The sequence below is a fragment of the Talpa europaea genome, assembly GCF_964194135.1.
Source record: "Talpa europaea genome assembly, chromosome: 14".
Classification (NCBI taxonomy): domain Eukaryota; kingdom Metazoa; phylum Chordata; class Mammalia; order Eulipotyphla; family Talpidae; genus Talpa; species Talpa europaea.
The window spans coordinates 37,246,840-37,265,396 of record NC_140082.1 but is presented as its reverse complement, the minus strand read 5'-3'; the positions used below and the strand labels follow the sequence as shown (position 1 = coordinate 37,265,396).

At 43.9% G+C, this 18,557-nt stretch overlaps 1 protein-coding gene across 3 annotated transcripts in view; it reads left to right on the top strand.

Moving 5' to 3' along the window:
- The window catches only part of PFKP (phosphofructokinase, platelet), a gene marked incomplete at its 5' end in the record, with an annotated part of 53,811 nt that overhangs the window by 7,895 nt on the left and 27,359 nt on the right, over nucleotides 1-18,557 (top strand). For all 3 annotated transcript variants that reach the window (XM_084253295.1, XM_084253294.1, XM_084253293.1), the window contains 2 exons: nucleotides 4,772-4,845; nucleotides 15,819-15,896. In XM_084253295.1, the coding sequence (XP_084109421.1) occupies nucleotides 4,772-4,845; nucleotides 15,819-15,896 (152 nt within the window). The remainder of the gene's footprint in view (nucleotides 1-4,771; nucleotides 4,846-15,818; nucleotides 15,897-18,557) is intronic.

Here is an 18,557-nt window from a genome sequence, read left to right as displayed (position 1 = left end):
ATTTTATTAGAGTCAGCATAGTCCTATTTCTTACAAATTAGTCAAAGTATAAATTTTATCAGAACTGGATCTCAGGAAGCATTTGGAAACAGGAAGTTCCTACCCACACCCTGACATCAAGGAAGAAATTATGGTAATAATTACCTTACCTGCTTGGTAATTTAGTAAGAAGCTATTCAGGTGCAATGTCAAGAAAGCAATTTAGAATATATTCTTCCTAATACATTTACAGTAATTATCACACTTTCCCACTTAGCACCTCCCTAGTGGCTTCAAGGTGTGTTTATTTCTATTTCTCTTACAGATCTAATTTCCCTCAGGACAGGGGTTTAGATTCTTACAAATAATGGAGAGATTTCCAGCTACTAAGATCCTTGCTTGTAAGCAGGAGGATATTTTCTGACAGAAATTATTCTGAGAGTTGTTTTATTTCCGGGTCGGGCTAATAACACAAAAGCAAAAGGGAAGAATCTGCTGTGCCTGAGGAGGTTAGTAAAACAGCAGCTCTGGCAGGGGAAAAGGCAGAAACCGCCCTGTCGTCTTCTAGTAGAGGCACTGAGCCAGGGACAGAGAGAGCACCAACAAACCCACAGGCAGGCCCACGCCCAGGGCTGAGAGACCCAGGCCGTGTTCCCTGTGAGTGAAAAGGAGGCCCTGCAAGGATATAGGCTCTATTTTCCTTGCTTTTGTCCTCCAGGCTCCCTTTCTCACAGGCTCCCTCCTGCCTGGCTGGCCCAGCAGTGGCAGGGCCTCTTGCACACAAAAGCAAGCAGGGGGTTACAAGCCCAAGGAATTAAATAGGAATTTGGGCCTACCTGACACTTTTTCTTAAGTTCCCTTTGGTGATTCTCCTCAGGTATTGTGATAGAGGGAACTGGAACAGATGTCTTTTAGAGTTAAAAAGAAAACTGAGGTTTTCATTTCAGCCTGGCCATTTGCCGAGTTTGTTGCCTTTGACTAATCAGTTTATCTCTTGGAGCTGGACTGCTGCCCTCCCAGGAGTCTCGGGACCTGGCGGGCTTGCTGCGGGATCCACCCAGTGCTCAGGCCCCACAGTGGCAAGATGCCAGCCACCTCCCCTCCAGGCCCCAATCAGGACCACTGTGTCCCAGGAAAAGAGCAGCCATAACTAAATCACCAGTCAGCAGTTGAGCGGAGGCCCTATGGGGTCGGGTGCACTGGATCTCAGGATGCACTGAGCTTGGTAGAGATGTAGATGCTCAAGCTCCTGCCTTCCTGGGTACCCCAGGACTTTGGGAGTCACCCTGCACAGCCTGGTGCAGGTTAGTGGGAATGCCAGTGTGGGTGATAGTGGCCCACCCCAGAGGCAGACCATGGGCTGATGTGAACTTGTTCAGACCTCTTGGGACAGAGGTTCTAGTTAGGGTCAGATTTATTCCACTTGGGGTCTCCTGGGATCACCTCTGGATCCTGTCCTACTCGTCACAATTTCATTCCTTCTCTCATTTTTTACCTCTTTCTAAAATGTGTCCTTTATCACACCTTTATAATAAAGAAACAACTCTGCAAATGAGATCTTCGAAGGGGGCAGTGCAGGGAGGTTGAGGGCATTAATCGTTCCTCTCACCAAGTGGTAAAGTGCTGCTGCTAAATTGTTTGGTGATTAATTTATCAGTGACAGTGTTCATAGAATAAAGTCCTAGACACATGGAAGTTGTGAGGAGTAACCGTAAGGAACTGCGCTTCTATCAGTTAGGGTCCAAGGATCGAGGCTATGGCGCACACCTGACAGTGCAGGTGTCAGCACAGCACACAGGTGGGGTAAAATGCCACAGGTGTGTGAGATAAAACACGAGTGTGATAAAGCGCCGCATGTGTTCATGAGGGGCAGGGCAGCCCTTTGCTGCCAGGAATTGGTGGAGTGTTGTCCTGGTGCCTGAGAGGGTGCTGGGCTCCCACATTGGGACGTGGCCCCGTAGTCATGGGGAGCTCCTGGGAGCTGTGCTCAGGCCTGAGAGCTGTGGCTCCTGCTGTCCAAGGGTGAGCATCCAGGTGGAAGCCAGCAGGTAGGGAGATCTTTCCCAGAGAGGTCAGTTTTACCTGCCAGGCTCTGGAGAATCCACGGGAAGAAGGTGGCTGTTTTCATGTTTTAGGGAAAGAATGTTGATACTAACACAGAAAACACCTCAGTAAAAAGGGCTTGTGGCTACTTAGGGCTCAATGACAGTGATGGATGTCAGCCTCAAATTAGTTTTTTTTTTTTTTTCTTTTTGAGACCTTATGCGGCTATCTCCCAAGGGAAGGACAGGGGAAGGAGAGTTTTGGGGTATCTTTTATCTGGCAGTTTTTTAAGTTATGTTTATTGGGGTAATATAATGTTGGTTTGCAGTACTTAGGGGTACACTTATGGTTCACACCTCTGCAAATGTGCGTTACCGCCTCACACCCGCCACCAAGTCCCAACAATTCTCCACCACTGTCCAGTGGGCCTCCTGCCCCTCTTGGAATTCTTTAAGACCTTCTATTTTAGAGCAGTTCACAGCAAAACATGAGGGGAAGCCATAGAGATTCCCTACATACCCCCTGCCCTTACCACGCTCCCCAGGCACAGCCTTCCCCAATTAACACTCCACACCAGATGATACATTTGTTATCATTGATCCTACACCAATGCCTCATACATACCTCAAACCCAGGGTTTACAGAAGGGTTCTTGCTGCTGTGCCTTCTATGGGTTTATACAAATGTATAATGAGCAGGTATCCACCATGATAATACCATCCAGAGTGATTTCCCTGCCCTAAAAATCCTGGTGCTCTTCTTATTCATTCCTCATCCCAACTCCTAGCAATCGCTAATCTGTTTACTATCTCCACAGTTTTCCCTTTTACAGAATTTTAAAGGTTCTTTTAACAGGAAAAGATGTATTTATAAATTACTGGTACAATAACAAAGAAAGGAGGAAAAAACTTTTAATATCCTGGCTTATTGTGGATAATGTTTGTGGGAGACAGTGGGGTTCAAGAGGAAATGTTGGGAGAAGACATTTTGTGGACAGGAGCTATCAAGAAGATTGGCAGTAACCAACTTGAGAGAAAGACGAAAGTTCTGACATTTAGTGAGGTCAAGAACACACGAAGAGGTGATGATAATGAGGGTAAAATACTTAATGCACTTTGAGAGACAAGCACTAATTGATCAGGAGGTCATTAAGATTTGTTGGGTGGGGCCTCCCCAGAGGCGCAGTGGTTGAGCACTGGGTTGCGAAGCTGCCCACAGCCTTTGCGGCGCCGGTTTGATCCCGGGCCACTGAGCGAGGGTCCCACATGACGTGCAGACCTCTCCTGCCATGCCCGCTGCTCCCCTCAGCAGTGTACTTCACTGCCTGCTCTGCTCTCCCCTCTGGCTCTGGTGAATTCTCTCACCCTCCCGCGCTTCTGACTGTACCCAGTGCTTGTAAAAATAAATAAATAAATCTTTTAAAAAAAAAATTGTTGGGTGATAAACTAGATTTAAACATGAATAATGAGACCAGTAACATCTATCATCTCCACATATACAGATATTAGGTATATATTTTATTCATAGATGTGAGATATATATTAAGCATGGATTTATTTTAAAGATACCCCAACTTTTTTCAAGTGTCACTTTTCAGAAGGGAACAGCCCTAAGGTTCTGGCTCAGCATAATTAGAAAATTTTTAACCATCCCTGGGCTGGTTTGCCATGCAAATGTATATAAATTATTTCCTTGTCTGTTAAATACAGTCCCAGAAAGTCACATTACCTTTTAGTTGTTTATTTACCAGCAGTATCTATGCTCTACCCACTCCAGGATCTTTATCCCTGACCTTTGTTTCTGAAATTTAAATTTACAGAAAGGTGAGTTGCAGCTGTTGGCGTCCAGGAGGTGTTTGGCTGGAAGCCTACATGCTGGTCACCACAGGATTTGGACAAAATCATTTCTAAAGAAAAGGCCTCTGTCCTTTTCTCTGCTCTCCTGATGGGCCTTGGCTGGTCCACTAAGACCAGCGAAGACACAGGACTCTGCAGATGTTAAATCTTGACCTGTTCACTGGGGTCTGAACGATGGTTCTATGGCACAGATGGCTTCTCGGAAATGCACCTTCACTGGAGAGCAAAATGTCGTGTGACAGACTTACATTTAATTTATTTTAAGTAAAGCCCTCTAGGGAAAATGTCCCAGTTTTTTCTTGATTGGGTATTATTTATAGTACACTGGTTGGGTTTAATTTCTCTTGATAAAATTGCGTGACTTGTATCTAAGGCAATTGACGAATATATATATATATTTTTTTAAAGATTTATTTATTTTTATACAAGAGCTGGGGTACAGGCCAGAGGCACGGGAGGGTGAGAGGATTCACCAGAGACAGAGCGGGGAGCAGAACAGGCAAAGAACCAAAATACACTGCTGAGGGGAGCAGCGAGCGCAACAGGAGAGGTCTGCTGCGCCATGTGGGATTCTCGCCGGCTGGCCAGGATCACACCCGCACTGCAGAGGCTGTGCATGGCTTCACAGTGCTGTGCTCAGTTTTTTCTTGATTGGGTATTATTTATAGTACACTGGTTGAGTTTGATTTCTCTTTTGATAAAATTGCATGACTTGTATCTAAGGCAATTGACGAATATATTTTTAGCACTTGTAACTGGTCATGAAAAAATCTATTTTCCATCTCCACCTCAGGTCACAGAGATTGCCAGATGAGCCTCGGTTACAGAGAGTTAGGGGCCAGCACTGGAGCAGCCCCTGTCCTATCCATAACACTGTCCCATTCCTTTTGCAGGTATGAATGCTGCTGTCCGCGCTGTCGTGCGCATGGGAATATACGTAGGAGCCAAAGTGTACTTCATCTATGAGGTCAGTGCTTCCTCACATTCCTGCTTTCTCTGACTCTCCGGAATGCCTGCCCGAGGGCCAGTGACCATAGCCCAGAGCTGCAGGTGAACTGCAGGGAGCCCAGTCACCAAAGGGGCACCTGGGGTCAAGTTACCTGGAGTCTGCATGCCTTTATTGAGGTGCAGGGCTGTGAGATCCTGTGATGGAGTGAGGAGGGAAAGGAGATCCTGTCACAAAATACCATTTTGATATCAACTTGTTGGTCTTGACTTCTAGAATAAATTCTCTCCAATTGACTATATTTATTTGTACCTCTCTTTCCTTATGGAGTGACCTATTCATTTAATGTAGAGACTGAATTTGAATAATAAATGGGGAAAAGCAAGTACTTTGAGCTTTGCATCATTAATGTAAAATCTAGATGTGCTCCCTAATAATTGCTTGTGCATAAACTTCAAAATTAAGAGTCTGAAATAAAACAGCAGTGATTGTCCCTTATCTCCTGCTTTTGAGGTCCTGGAAACATAGAAATCTTTGGAGGGAAGGCACCAATATAATTTGGACCCTATGATGTATTTCAAAAATTATTGGGAAAAAATTAGGTTTTATATTTTGTAAAACATAAGAAGGCTTAAATATGGAAAGAAGAATATCTTATTTTTACTTTAATGTTTTTTAATTGAGGTAACATTGGTTTATAACACTATATGAATTTAGGAGTGTAGGCTTGCCATCTCTTCAGATGTACGTTACCACACCTACCACCAAAACTCCCTTAGTCCTACATGGGAGTCTCCTTCCCTCCCCATCTGGGAGCCTTAATTCTATAAGCACATTTCTATAGTTTGTTTTGGTGTAATTATCTCTCTTCCTTTGCTTTGTTTCATTATATTCCACATAAGTGAGATCATCCTGTTTATGTCTTTCTCCTGATTTATTTCACTTAGCAAAATCCCCTCCAGTTCCACCCATGTTGTTGCAATGGGAAGACTTCACCTTTTTATAGCTGCATGGTATTCCATTTTGTATTTATACAAGAAGAAAATATTTTAATTGCTTAATTCCTCCAAAATCACTGAGTATTTTATTCTTTTATACCAGTATTATATATGTGATACACTAGAAGGAAATAAATATGTGTACTATAAAAATTGTAACAAATACATTTTGTATAGTTATTTTCTACCTTCTGCTCTAGTCGTTCCTCAACTATTGCTTTATCTAAATTCCATCCAATTGTTGTATCATTTACTCAGCCTTTTATTTACTCAATCACTGCATCCCCAAGCATCTAGTTAGGTCACTCCTCATTTTTCAACTCTCATAACATAACCAGAGCTATATTAGCATTTAAAGCTATTCTGTGTTTGTGTTATTACCGTGTCACAAGATACCTCACTGATTGAGTTAAAAGGGATGGTCCTTACAAAGGGCTAATGTGTTTTGCCAAAGCAGTTTTTGAAACTTATTCCAACCCACGCCACCAGCCTGCCATGCACAGCAGTGGCAGTACCAAATCCCCAGTCCTGTGTGTGGGCTTCTAACTCCCGAGAATAGGTTCAGTTCCTGGGTCTGTTTACTGAGCCATTTTCTCCTTCTGTCAAGTGGCTGGCTGTTCATAGTCTGTGTTCCCAATGACCATTTGCTCACAGTTTGCTGGAGGGGTGTTTTCTCCAAGATTTGCTTTGTTTTTTTCAACTGTGACTCTGTGGGTTTGTTTTTACCTGATTTGGTGTTGTTGAAGGGTAGCTATGATCAAAGCTTTCCTGGACTATTGTTTTATCATTTTCCATTAGGATCTTTGAGGGTCAAGTTGCCCTTGTGAGTGACTCCCCATGGGCTTGCTCTGCTCACTGACCTGGGGTGAGCACATCGCCACCCCTCACATTTTACCTCCTCCCTCCCTGTAATGTGTGACTTTGCATACAGTAGCTAAAGTGAACTTCTCCTGCTGCTGCAGAAGAGTGTACAGGCAGGTACACAGGTTCCTCTGCCCTTTTAATTTTGGGAGGGGAAGGTTTGCATTCTGCCTTACAGTGTGAGCAAATGCACACCCTGGCCTGAAAACAAAGCCTACTAAGTGAGCCTGGGCCTCAGAATCTCTGGGGGTTCAAGCTCCCTTGGATCAGGCCTTTCTGTCATAATTAGCAAGATGTTTTCAGATTCCTGGAGATGAATTTATCTAGTCTCCTGCTGTGGTCCTGATCTCCCTGGTGAAGTCATCACTATTGTACCAGCTCTGCCACAACAGAAACACTGGATCCCCAGGAGGACTCTAGGGACAAGGGGAGGGGTGGAAGGAGTCATTTAAGTATTTCCTCGAAAGAACCTTGTCCTCCCATGAACAGGTGACCTGCTTTTGTCTATACTTGTCACTGGGGGCGGGAGGCTGAGAAGAGCTTGAATCCCCCACCCTCCCATCTAGCCAGTAAAGGGATGTGTTTTTACCCTGGAAATTCTCCAAAGTTGGAGACATTTTTATTTTAATGGGGATGGGGGGCTGGCATCTAGTGGGGGGGACACCAGGGATGCTGTTCCACATCTTATGATGCAAAGAACAGCCTCACAACATGGAATTTTTTGGCCCCCAAATGTCATTAGTGCCAGGGTCAAAGACATTAAAGGGGCAGATCTCTCTTTGGTGCAAAGGTCAGTAGTCAGAAGGGTGGGGTTAGGGGATGGTGAGTGTTTTTGTTGTATCTTTGAATATCGAAACCAATACAGTGACTTGTCAACTCTAAATGATTTAGATGTAAGAGGTTTTTTTTTGTGTGTGTGTGTGTGTGTGTGTTTTTGCTTATTGATGAAGTGTCCTGCAACTGTGCATCTGAGTTCTGAGGCTACTGAGATGTATCCGGACCCTAACTACTAGATGTTCCACAGTTTACAATTAAGGACTTGGGAAGTGCCTGTGCACTTAGGGTGTGCCTGTGCCTTAGAACACTGGGGCTTCCTATGGAGGTGTGTTGATATAGGGGAGCAGATTTATTCTCTCCATTGTTGATGAGGATGATGGCTCTGAGGCCCACTTTCCTCACAGGTAATGAAGACTTTGTTACTGATATTTTTGGGGTGCTGCATCCTTCACGTCCTGGGTGAGGAGAGTCAGCTAGTGGAGTCCTGAAACTGAACAGATCCTACTTCCTCCTGGAAAATGCAGTTCCTTCATTAGAAAGCTACCAAAGAGAATCCTGACATGGAGATAGCATTAGGACTGTCTTGATTTCCATGCACCCTAGACTGAGGGTGTCTCAAGAGCATGACTGAAAGGAAAATGGGCTGCCTCACAACTGAAATTGCCTATTGAGGTTACCTGCCATTTTGCAACTGTCATCACACAACCAGGTTATTCTGTACTTGGTGTCTAGTGACTCCAAGATAATGGCATTGAGAGACTACAATGCTTTTCATGACCCCTCCCCACCAAGAAAGATAGAAGTTGTTGAATCTGTTCTTTATGTCCTTTCAGAGGGGGCTTCTGGATGCCAGTCTCACTCAAATCTTCAATTCCAAGTCCCAGGGACTCTCATACCCACAGGACTCTGCACAAGTGGGCATCAGTATTGTCTCGTTGAACGAGTTGGGTTGGGGAATCATCTCTGTCACAGCTGTGCTGAATCTGAATTCTCAAGTGCAAACATTTCAGAAATCTGCCTGTTTTTTTCTCATTTGACCAACAAACCTCAGTAAGGCAGTGTGACTTGCTCTCTGCCTAGAGTGGCCATCCCTAAGGTGGTATGAGGTCAGTCTCATTCCCTGCAGCATCTGCTTCACATCCTGTACCTCCCCAGTGCTGTCATGTCTCTCCCCAAGGCTTGGGGAGATGGTTGAGGATGTGCAGTGTGTTGCTGGGTGATGGAGATAAGTAAATGAATCTTCTGGTTCCGTCTCCTCATCTGTTCAGTGAAAATCAATGACCCTTCCCGCACTTGGAACAGCTTTGAGATGAACTGCACATTGGGGCAGGGAAGGGGGCTTTGGGGTGCAATGCCATGATTTAGATGCTTTGACTCCATTGGGTTGGGGCAGGCACAGTATCAGGGCGCCTGCCTGCGCTCACTTCCCAGAACTGTGGAAACCCAGTCTCCTTAGTTGACTGCTGTCTGGTCAGGCCCTGCTGGGCAGGAACAGGGTTTCCTACTGAACCACAGCAGGACCATTGGCATTTGCAGCTGGCTGGTCCGAGGTGCCCAGTGACCAAGCATGTTTGGCAGCGTCCCTGCTTCTGCCCACTCCTCCCCTCTAGTGGGAGGGTCAGAAATGTCCTCAGACATCAGAGAGCACCTCCTGGAGGCCATGCTCACCCTCCATGGGTTTTACCACCCTAGAACTCTTTGGGTTCAAATTTAGAAGGCGTTGGGTTTTATTTTTTTAAAGCATCGTTTTATTATGTGTCCAACATTTGTGTTCATTTGTAGTTTAGTATGTGAGTCACCGAGAACTTTTGAAGTTACTAGAACCCACACACCCCAACAGTGAACAGGTCAGCATTATTTCAATGAAGGGTTTTTGGGTTCTTTTCTTTAGCAGAAAGTGAGTGGAAAGTGTAAATAAATCAGAAAAACCTGCCAGATCTCTGGCCCCGGATTTGTTGTTTGGCTGTTGCTGGTGCTGGGTCTGTCTGGAGTGATGTGAGGTGCATGAGGAGCCTGTGGGCACCAGCCAGGGAGAAGGGGGAGAGGGAGAGCCACCCAGTCTTTCCACCTAATGAGCCAATTGTTTTTGCTTTTGCCTTTTAAGCTGGGATTTTCCTTAGAAACCTTGTAAGTGCCTTTAGCTTCTTGGAGAGGGCATGGCAAGTACATCACATGCTCTGGCAAGAGACTGCCAGAGCAGATGGGCCTGGGTTGGGAGGAGCAGAACCAAGAGAGCAAGGCCCTACGTTCTGTGATGCTGCTGACGCAGCTGCAGAAATAGTCTAGTTGTATTTGGCTTAAGATGAGGGTTCACTGAAATACACTGCTGAGGGGAGCAGCAGGCAAGGCAGGGGAGGTCTGCTGCGACATGTGGGTAGATCCCTGGCCAGGGATTGAACTCACGCCGCAGTGGCTGGAGTTAGCTTGATATTGCTGAGACTTTAACCCCTGAGCCACCACCTTTGGCCTATACCCCAGTTCTTGTATGCATAAATAAATAAAAATAAATCTTTAAAAACAAAAGAGAGATGTGGGTTCACTACCCTATCCACAGAGGGTTTTTCTGCAGATTTGAAAGAAAAGCATTCTACAGCTCTTTAAATGTGACTGACTTCAAAGTTTGTTTTCATTCACCCTGAACGGTTTGGTTCCGCTCACGCCTGGCTTGTGTGACTATCTGCCGAGCCTGTCTGTCATCTTTGCATGTGGAAGAGACGCTTAGGATTTATGCCCATGGCTTTAGCTCTCAGCTGATGGCTTTCGTCATAGAATCTGTTTGTCTTAGGTAAGTCAGGACTTCTATTTTTCAAGAATAAGGGCACCAGGACAAGGTCAGGAGCTAACATCTTGGTCTTAAGTGTGCACTGCAGATGCCAGAGCTGACTCTCCCCAAGCCCCATCCCACCCCTGCCTCAACCCCAGGGCGAGTGGGGAACTAGCCTCTGTGAGCTTGAAGACCGCATGTTACCCAGGCTGCACTGGGTTGGGACCCTGTTTTGGCCTCACTAATATGCTGATGACAGACAAGCTTTAATATGAAAAGGGTGGTGTACCACTATGCAATTGCCATGGCGGTGTTTGTGCCAACCCACAGCAGGTCCTCCCCCTAACATCCATGAGCCTTTACTAGGTTGGTTGGACTCCTTAAGTTAACTCACTAAAGACCCATGACCCATGCACCCCACATCATCCCCCCATTTCACTAGAGCTTATCTTGCACACCTGGAACAATGAGAAATGACAGTTAAACTACTACTGCCACCTTGAGCCCTGCTTTTGTCAGCTCCCAGCTAAGCTCTTCCTGTGATCTCAGCCTCACTCCTTCAAACCTAGTTATAGTCAACATGTTAGTCCTCAAATCTCAAAAAAAGTGACAATTTATTCTACTTACACCCTATGCTGTCCTCACTGAGGGCTGCTGTGAAGCCACAGTCCTCTGTTGTCCTCACAACCACTCCCATTGTTCCTGCTGTGGCTTTGGCTTCATTGTTAACTTTAGCTTAAAGAAATCTAACACCGCCAGAGGGCTAAATATGTCGTGTTAGTATATGATCAGATTTTCAGAAGCACCAAGCACAAGACTGTACAAAAACTTGTTTCATACGCTAACCTATTTTAGAATTTAGCATTGACCTAATCTCTCCAAGAATAAATTTGAAGAATGTTTGTTATGCATTTGCTCTGAAGTCATGAAATCAGTGAGCAGGGGTTTAGTTTCCATAGACCAGTGCATTCTTTCCCTGAGAACCCGCAGGTGAAGGTAGGGTGGAGATGCCTGACCTGAAGTCTGAATGGGAAGTTCCTAGAAGCAAAGTAAAGTTCCTGGACTTTGAAAGTCAGTGACCTCCTGGAGAGCCCCTGTGCTCCGTTGTCTTACACACCTGGTTTCATAGGACAGTGTCCGCCAATTCTAAGACTTAACAGCAGTTCAGAGATGACCTCTCCACATCTTTTAAATTAAGGAATCTTAATTGTTTCATAGGAAACAAGACCATGTATTTATTTGAAAGTAACAACCCCCCCCCCCCCCGAATAAGTCGCTGAATGCAGTAACTATGCTTAGAAAGTCAGAGATGATAATATCTAGAAAATACCTCTGAGCTGTGCTGTCTGTGGCAGATCATTTCCTCTGGTAGTAGGAATGTTTGTCATTCACACTTCATTGTTGACTGAGGAATCCAGGAAATCAGATTCTAAAAAAGCATGAAGTTGAGAAGATGAGGACCCAGCAAGCATGTAAGCATTATAAAAGAGCAGGCTTGCTTTGCTGTTAAGAGGAGACTAAAATTTCCCTCTGCATCTTGCATTTTTGAAAATACACTTGAAATCTCCATAAGAGAAAATCACCCACAGCTGGACTAACCCTTTCTCTATTTAGGATAGATTTAATATATACCCAAAAATTCCATTCAAAATAATGTCTAAATATGTCACAATCTCCCAAGTAGTCATTTGGGACAATAATTGCACTTATTTTGACATTGCTCAAAACAATTTCAGACAAGAAGCTAAAATAACTTATGAGCCTGTAATATGCTCCCAGGTGTGATGCGATGATCCCATGTTAAGCATTGTGTGGGGTGGCTAATTTGATGGAGCCATTTAAAGATCTCTTGGGGACACCTTATGAATCAGGATCAACAAAATAGTGTTACTTTTGGTTAAAAACTAAGTGTAGCTTTAAAGGCTTTCTGGTTTGTTTTTCTTGTGTGAGTCATGAAACTGGTTTGGGAGGCAAATTCCAAAGGAAATTTTAGAAAAAAAATTTTTGAAAGATGTGACTGCATTAGGATAGGTGTTGAACGTTTCTAGGAGATTTCAGTAGGAAAAACTCATCTGAATTTACAAATTATAGTACACCAGTGTAAAACTAGTCCTTTTAATTTAGTAATGCAAGACAACTTAAAACTGAGGTTGGTATTTATTTTCCAAATGTTAGGTGAGCTTGACTACTTTTCAAGTGAAAGAGTGAGTCATTTCCTAGCAACCAAACTCCTGTGTACAATCGTGAGGGCTTTGCAAAGTATAGTGGTGATAAAATCATCCTTTTCCTTTTTTAATCCTTTGATTACCACACTGAGCACACACACACAAATCAAATTCTTTTTGGAGAACGTTTTACTTTTCAAAATGTGTTAAGGTTTGTAGAACAGCTTTTCATGGTGACTCTAGAAACAACAGGATTTAGAAAGAAAAAAAGTCTTATTAAATCACTATTTAAAACTGAGAAATATAAAGAGGAAGGGGATTTTTCTGGTCCCAGTATGACATATATTGGGCAGCACATTCCTCTCAATGCTGAGCAGCAGTGGCTCTGACATACAAGCCACAGGAGTGATGAAAATGTGGAGCTGGAGTATGTCACAGGATGGGCCTGGGACTCGGCCCCACCGTGATCTCAGGACGTTTCAGCAGCCAGGTCTCATTCTTGGAAACAGGACTGGCTCCCTTCCCTTCCTCTCTCTTTACCTGAAATAGAGTATACACAAATGGCTCTAGTGGCTACTGGTGTGGGATTTGGAAGGTTTCACTTTCGGTTTTGCCAAAGCCTTGCTTAGGATCAATGCAACACCCTCCTGCTCTGCTCGGAAAAGCCCAACTCGAGCCTGCTGTTCTGGCCTAATTAATGAGCATAGTTCCTCTCCTCAGGTGTCACAGGTTTGCATGATAACACATCCTCCAAAAATGCAGGGACTACTTCAGCCCAGTGGTCTAGTAACCACTTGGACCCAGGTCATAGGCCTGCTCACCTGCTGTTCCCTGTGATCCAGCTTCACAGAAGCAAACCCAGAAAGTGGCTTGACCACAAAGTGCAGTTTGTTCAGTCACATTCTTGTGTCTTAGAATGGACGCGTGCTGTGCAGGCAGCGTGAGACCTACTACTTAACAGAAACCTGGGAGTTGCAGGGAGGCAGCGGTCACGTAAACGAGCAACCCTAAATCTGGATTCTTTCTCTTTTGTTCTCTTTCTCCTTCCTGCCCCTCCCTTCTCTATCATTCATGTTTCCAGTGATCCATCTATCATTTGTCATCTATCCAATGATGAATTTATTTGCTCTCATTATCTGTCACCCACCCATATACCCACCCACCCATTCATTCATCCATCCATCCGTCCCTCCAGCCACACACCCACCCATCCATCCACTATGACCTATTTTTAATGTTCTGTTGAACTAAGACCCCTGGGGTCACTGAGAAAGTGGTTCTGAACTTGGTACTGGAGCAGCAGGGAAGTTCGTCCTCTTCTGTTTAGGAGCTTACATTCCAGGACCAACAAAAATAGCCCTCTGATAGCGGCTCCCTTTCCAGAGGGTGGGGTGGACTCCAGTTTATCTCCCTTGCCCTCTGCGGTGACAGCCGGTCGTGCCAGCGCTATACTTTAAATGGAATTGGCTAAAAATGTACACCCTGTAAAGTCTTCAGGAAGAAGGGAGATAGGAACGAAAAGATGAAAGCGACCCTTAAAGTTAGGCTGAGGTGTGTTTGAAGAAGTGCCACTGTGTCCCCCTGCAGGCACTGGGCAGGTCGTGGCTATCCTTGTCCCCCCTGTTCTGAGGGCTGGGGGAGCCCACAGGTCTGGAGTAGAGAGACACTGGCTGCCACTAAAAGCAGTCTCCTCTGACCTTCTTTTTCATTCTATATGATTTTCTCCTCATTTGTAATATACAGACACGAGTGCATACACACATGCATGTACATGTGCATGTTTACATTTTTCTACGTTATATATCCATGCATCATAAATAATATAGCAATACATAGATAACACTCAATTATATATTGATAATATGTGTCTTACCTTTTTTATGAGAATTTTACATGTATAAATATATGAATGAATCACTCATAAAGGGATGAATTTTATGAATCACTCATAAAGGGATGAATTATTGATGAATTTGTATATGGGGTTCCATACTCAGTGGGCCATTTTATTTAAATCCTTTATTCTTTTTTTTCTTCTAGACTTTCACTAGGTAGAGGATATGAATCTACAATAATAATCTATTATGTTAAGTATCTCTAAATACTTAATGCCCACTCCTTTTTAAGGTTAAATGCCCTAGAAAGTGAGGCAGACAGATAAAAATGCAATAAACATGTCTGTTTTTCTTGATCTTTTTTTCTCCTATGGAGAAAAATGGAGATGCTTTTCTTTGGGCATCTAAGCAAAAATGTACATAGATCCGATTTCATCTAAAGTTTGCCCTCCGTAAATGTCACTAAGTGGAAGGTAAGACAACTGAATTTCAAGGGTAACATTTAGCTGTGCTTGAAAGGAAAAAAATGCTGTAAATCTAGCGTAGTATAAATTGCCTGGGCAAATAGAGGCCCCAGTAGGAATGTTTAATGTATACATACAGTCTGGTCACCACAACTGCTCATGTGTGCTTGTATTAAGTTACCAACAGTGGGCCTCCCCTGGTGGCACAGCGGTTGAGCGCTGGGCTGCAAAGCTGCCCGCAGCCTCTGCAGTGTGCTGGTTCGATCCCCGGCTGCCAGTGAGGGTCCTACATGGCGCAACAGACCTCTCCTGCCGCGCCTGCTACTCCCCTCAGCAGTGTACTTCAGTCCTTCTGCCTGTTCTGCTCCCCGCTTTGGCTCTAGTGAATTCTCTCACCCTCCTGCACTTCTGACTGTACCCAGTGCTTATATTAATTAATTAATTGATTAATTGATTAATTAAATCTTTTTTTAAAAAATAAATTACAAAAAGTTTTAGGGGAGATGTGACCCTTTTCAGTCTCTTAGTCACCAGTAGGCAGTAGGCAAACTATCTTAATTCCCCATCGTGCAATGAACCAGTCTTGGTGGAAATCCCAGTTATTGGAGATTAAATTTAAGAGGCTCTACCCCAAGATAATAGTTTGAACTAGAAGTTGTATCGAACTGTCTTCTTTTTTTTTTTTTCATAGTTAATGGTGGTGCTTTTTTCCCCCCAAGATTTATTTATTTATGCATACAAGAGCTGGAGTACAGGCCAGAGATGTGGGGGGGTGAGAGGATTCACCAGAGACAGATTGGGGAGCAGTGTGGGGAGCAGAACAGGCAGGCTGACTAAAATGCACTGCTGAGGGGGGCAGTGGGTGAGACAGGAGAGGTCTGCCTCGCCATGTGGGTTTGTCCCTGGCCGGCTGGGGATTGAACTTGTGCTGCAGAGATTGCAGATTGTTTCATAGTGCGTTGCTTAACCCTTTATGCCACCAGGGAGACCCACCATGTCTTCTAACCATTGGCTCTTGGGAGCTCAGATGCATTGTCATTTGTATTTCTATTTTACACAATTAATACATCAATTAGTGTCTCCACAAAGTCTAACCCAGTTTGAAAAATGTTTTCATTCTCTTCCTCCAGGGTTACCAAGGCATGGTAGATGGCGGCAGGAACATTGTGGAGGCCAATTGGGAAAGCGTCTCGAGCATTCTGCAAGTGGTAGGTGCTGTCTTCATACTGCTTCTCTAAGGGACTTTTGAGTTAGAGCCTTTTGTATATGCATTGCAGTAATACTTAAGACTGAATCATGTGCGGCCTACTTGCATGGCAAGAAAACATCCTTAATTTGTCACTGTCAATTAAATTTTTTAAAAAAGCTTTATATAGTGCAAACTGAGGGTTATTACCCTTGCAATAAAGTTACGTGGGGTAGCTAGCATTGGTCATGCTACTTGTAATAATCTGGGCTGATTTTTAAACCAAATTACGTTAAGGTACTTTGGCTTGCTGGTGTTTTATGTTTAGACACAAATCTCCATGCCTGTGGGGGTTTTTGCAAGTCCCTGGCATCGGTGTAACAAAGCTTGGGAAAGATTCCCGCTGGCAACCTCTGAGGGCTGTGGATTTAGTGGAAACACAGCACCCCTGTTCTGGCCTGAATCAGACAGCTAATTGCCTTGGTATGAGCAAAGATGAGGTAACTACCACTGGGGGCAAAAACAGTTGATTACTTTGAATTTAAAAGAAACCTGCCTGAGAATTTTATGCTTAATAAACTCCTGGAACATTGGAGCTTAGTGAAGGCTCCAAATCGGATGAGGAAGAAAGCAATGGCTTAGGAAGAATGGACTTTGGAAAAGCTTTTTACTTACAGCTCAATCTTTTGAAATGTATTTATTAATCCATGACTCATGTTGAGTACTTTTTAATAGAATTCAAGTTGAAACATTTCATTGGAAGGTGCTAGTGCAATAGATGAATAGATTGAAAAAGAAATGTGACCCATGTGCACGTACCCACATCTATATTATGTGCACACACATAGTGGATATATACATTTTATATGTGTATATAACCAAGCCATCCTGCCATCTGAGACAACTTATGTGGCCTTGGAGGTCATTATGCTAAATGAAATAAGCCATTTGCAGAGACAGAAAGAAAAACACTGTGTCATCTCATGTAGAGAATCTAAAAGAGTCACACTCACAGAAACAGTAGGTTGGGGGTTGTAGGGGTTAGGGGTGGTAGCAATGGGCAGATGTTGGTCAAAGTTACACACTCTGTTATCAGATGAATCAGTTCTGAGGATCTACTATGCCGCGTGGCGACTGTAGTTAACAATGCAGCATTGTATCCTTGAAAGATGCTGAGAGAGGAGATCTTCCTTGTCTTCACCACACACACAAAAGGTAACTGTGATTTGGAGGCGTTAATTAACTTGAGTGTGCTGATGATTTCACAATGTATATTATTTCATCATATTATAGGCCTTAAAAAATGTGAACAATGCTATTTTATATGCTTGAAAGTTGCTAAGAGAGTAGATCTGTAAAGTTCTCACCACAAGAAAAGTAATTATGTGCATTGAGAGATGTATTAGCTAAATTTGTGGTAGTCGTTTTGCAGTGTGTACATGCACCAAATGACATTGTACACCTTAAACTTACACAATGTCATATGTCAGCTATTTCTCAATAAATCTGGGGGTGGGGCAGCATGCTCATGGGGAATAGGTTGTCATGCTGGTCACAGACACGTAAGTTTGCACTTGGACCTCCTTTGTTTCACTATGCCTGGAAAGAGACTGTAAGAAAGTTTGATGGTCATCAACACTTAGATAGAGTAATATTTGCAAAAACTCAGGACCATATTATCTGGATTCTAGACTGCCTAGAAAGGGACATTTCCATTCTGATCTGTGCTGTGCCAGAAGGTGGGAAGTCCATGTCAATTGAAGTGTGTATAAGGGAGAGTATGTGTGACCATGTGTGTGCTCACACGAGCATGTGTGTGTATGTGCATGTGCATGTCTATGAGTTGCCGGCTTCTTTGCTACTTAGTGTCCTTCTGGGTCCTCTCCATGTTTTTTCTACCAGTGCTGTTATTGATGTGTTGCTGACTTAACTTCCACTTAAAATCACACGACCCTCTGGAATCTCTTGGTCAAATCAACATTCAGGGAACCAGCATGTCTTGCCCTGTGCCCTCCACCTTCCCTGTCCCCTGGGCTGTGTAGAGTCCCAACATGCCCTCCCCCATCCTGATTACTGTCCTTAACATAGGATCTTTCTCTGAGGTGAGTGGGCACTTGAAGCCTCCCACACAAAACTGAAGTCTTATAAGTGCCTTCCTAGCCACACACAAAGGGCTAGGATCCTACATTTTTCTAAGTAAAACTGGGACGCTTCCTTCTTTGTGGTTATTGGGTTTTTTTTTTTTTTTACCAAGTCTAAAAAAAATCATGATTTTGCTTTCTTTTTTTTTAAAGATTTATTTATTTATGCATACAAGAACTGGGGTGTAAACCAGAGATGCAGGGGGTGAGAGGATTCACCAGAGAGAGTGGGGAGCAGAACAGGCAGATGTACTGAAAGACACTGCTGAGGGGAGCAGTGGACGAGGCATGAGAGAACTGCTGTGCCATGTGGGTATCTCCCTGGCCAGCCAGAGATCAAACTCAGTGCTGCAGTGGCAGGAGATAGCTTGATACCACTGTCTTTAACCCCTGTGCCACCAGGAAGGCCCAATTTTGTTCTTTCAAAAGTCTGGATGATCACACTTAAGATTTAGTCTTTAAAAATAGGTAAGGGAGGGGAAATGTGGTAGAAAAACAAATCCCTGTAGCTCACATATTTCTGTACATTTTGCCTGCACATG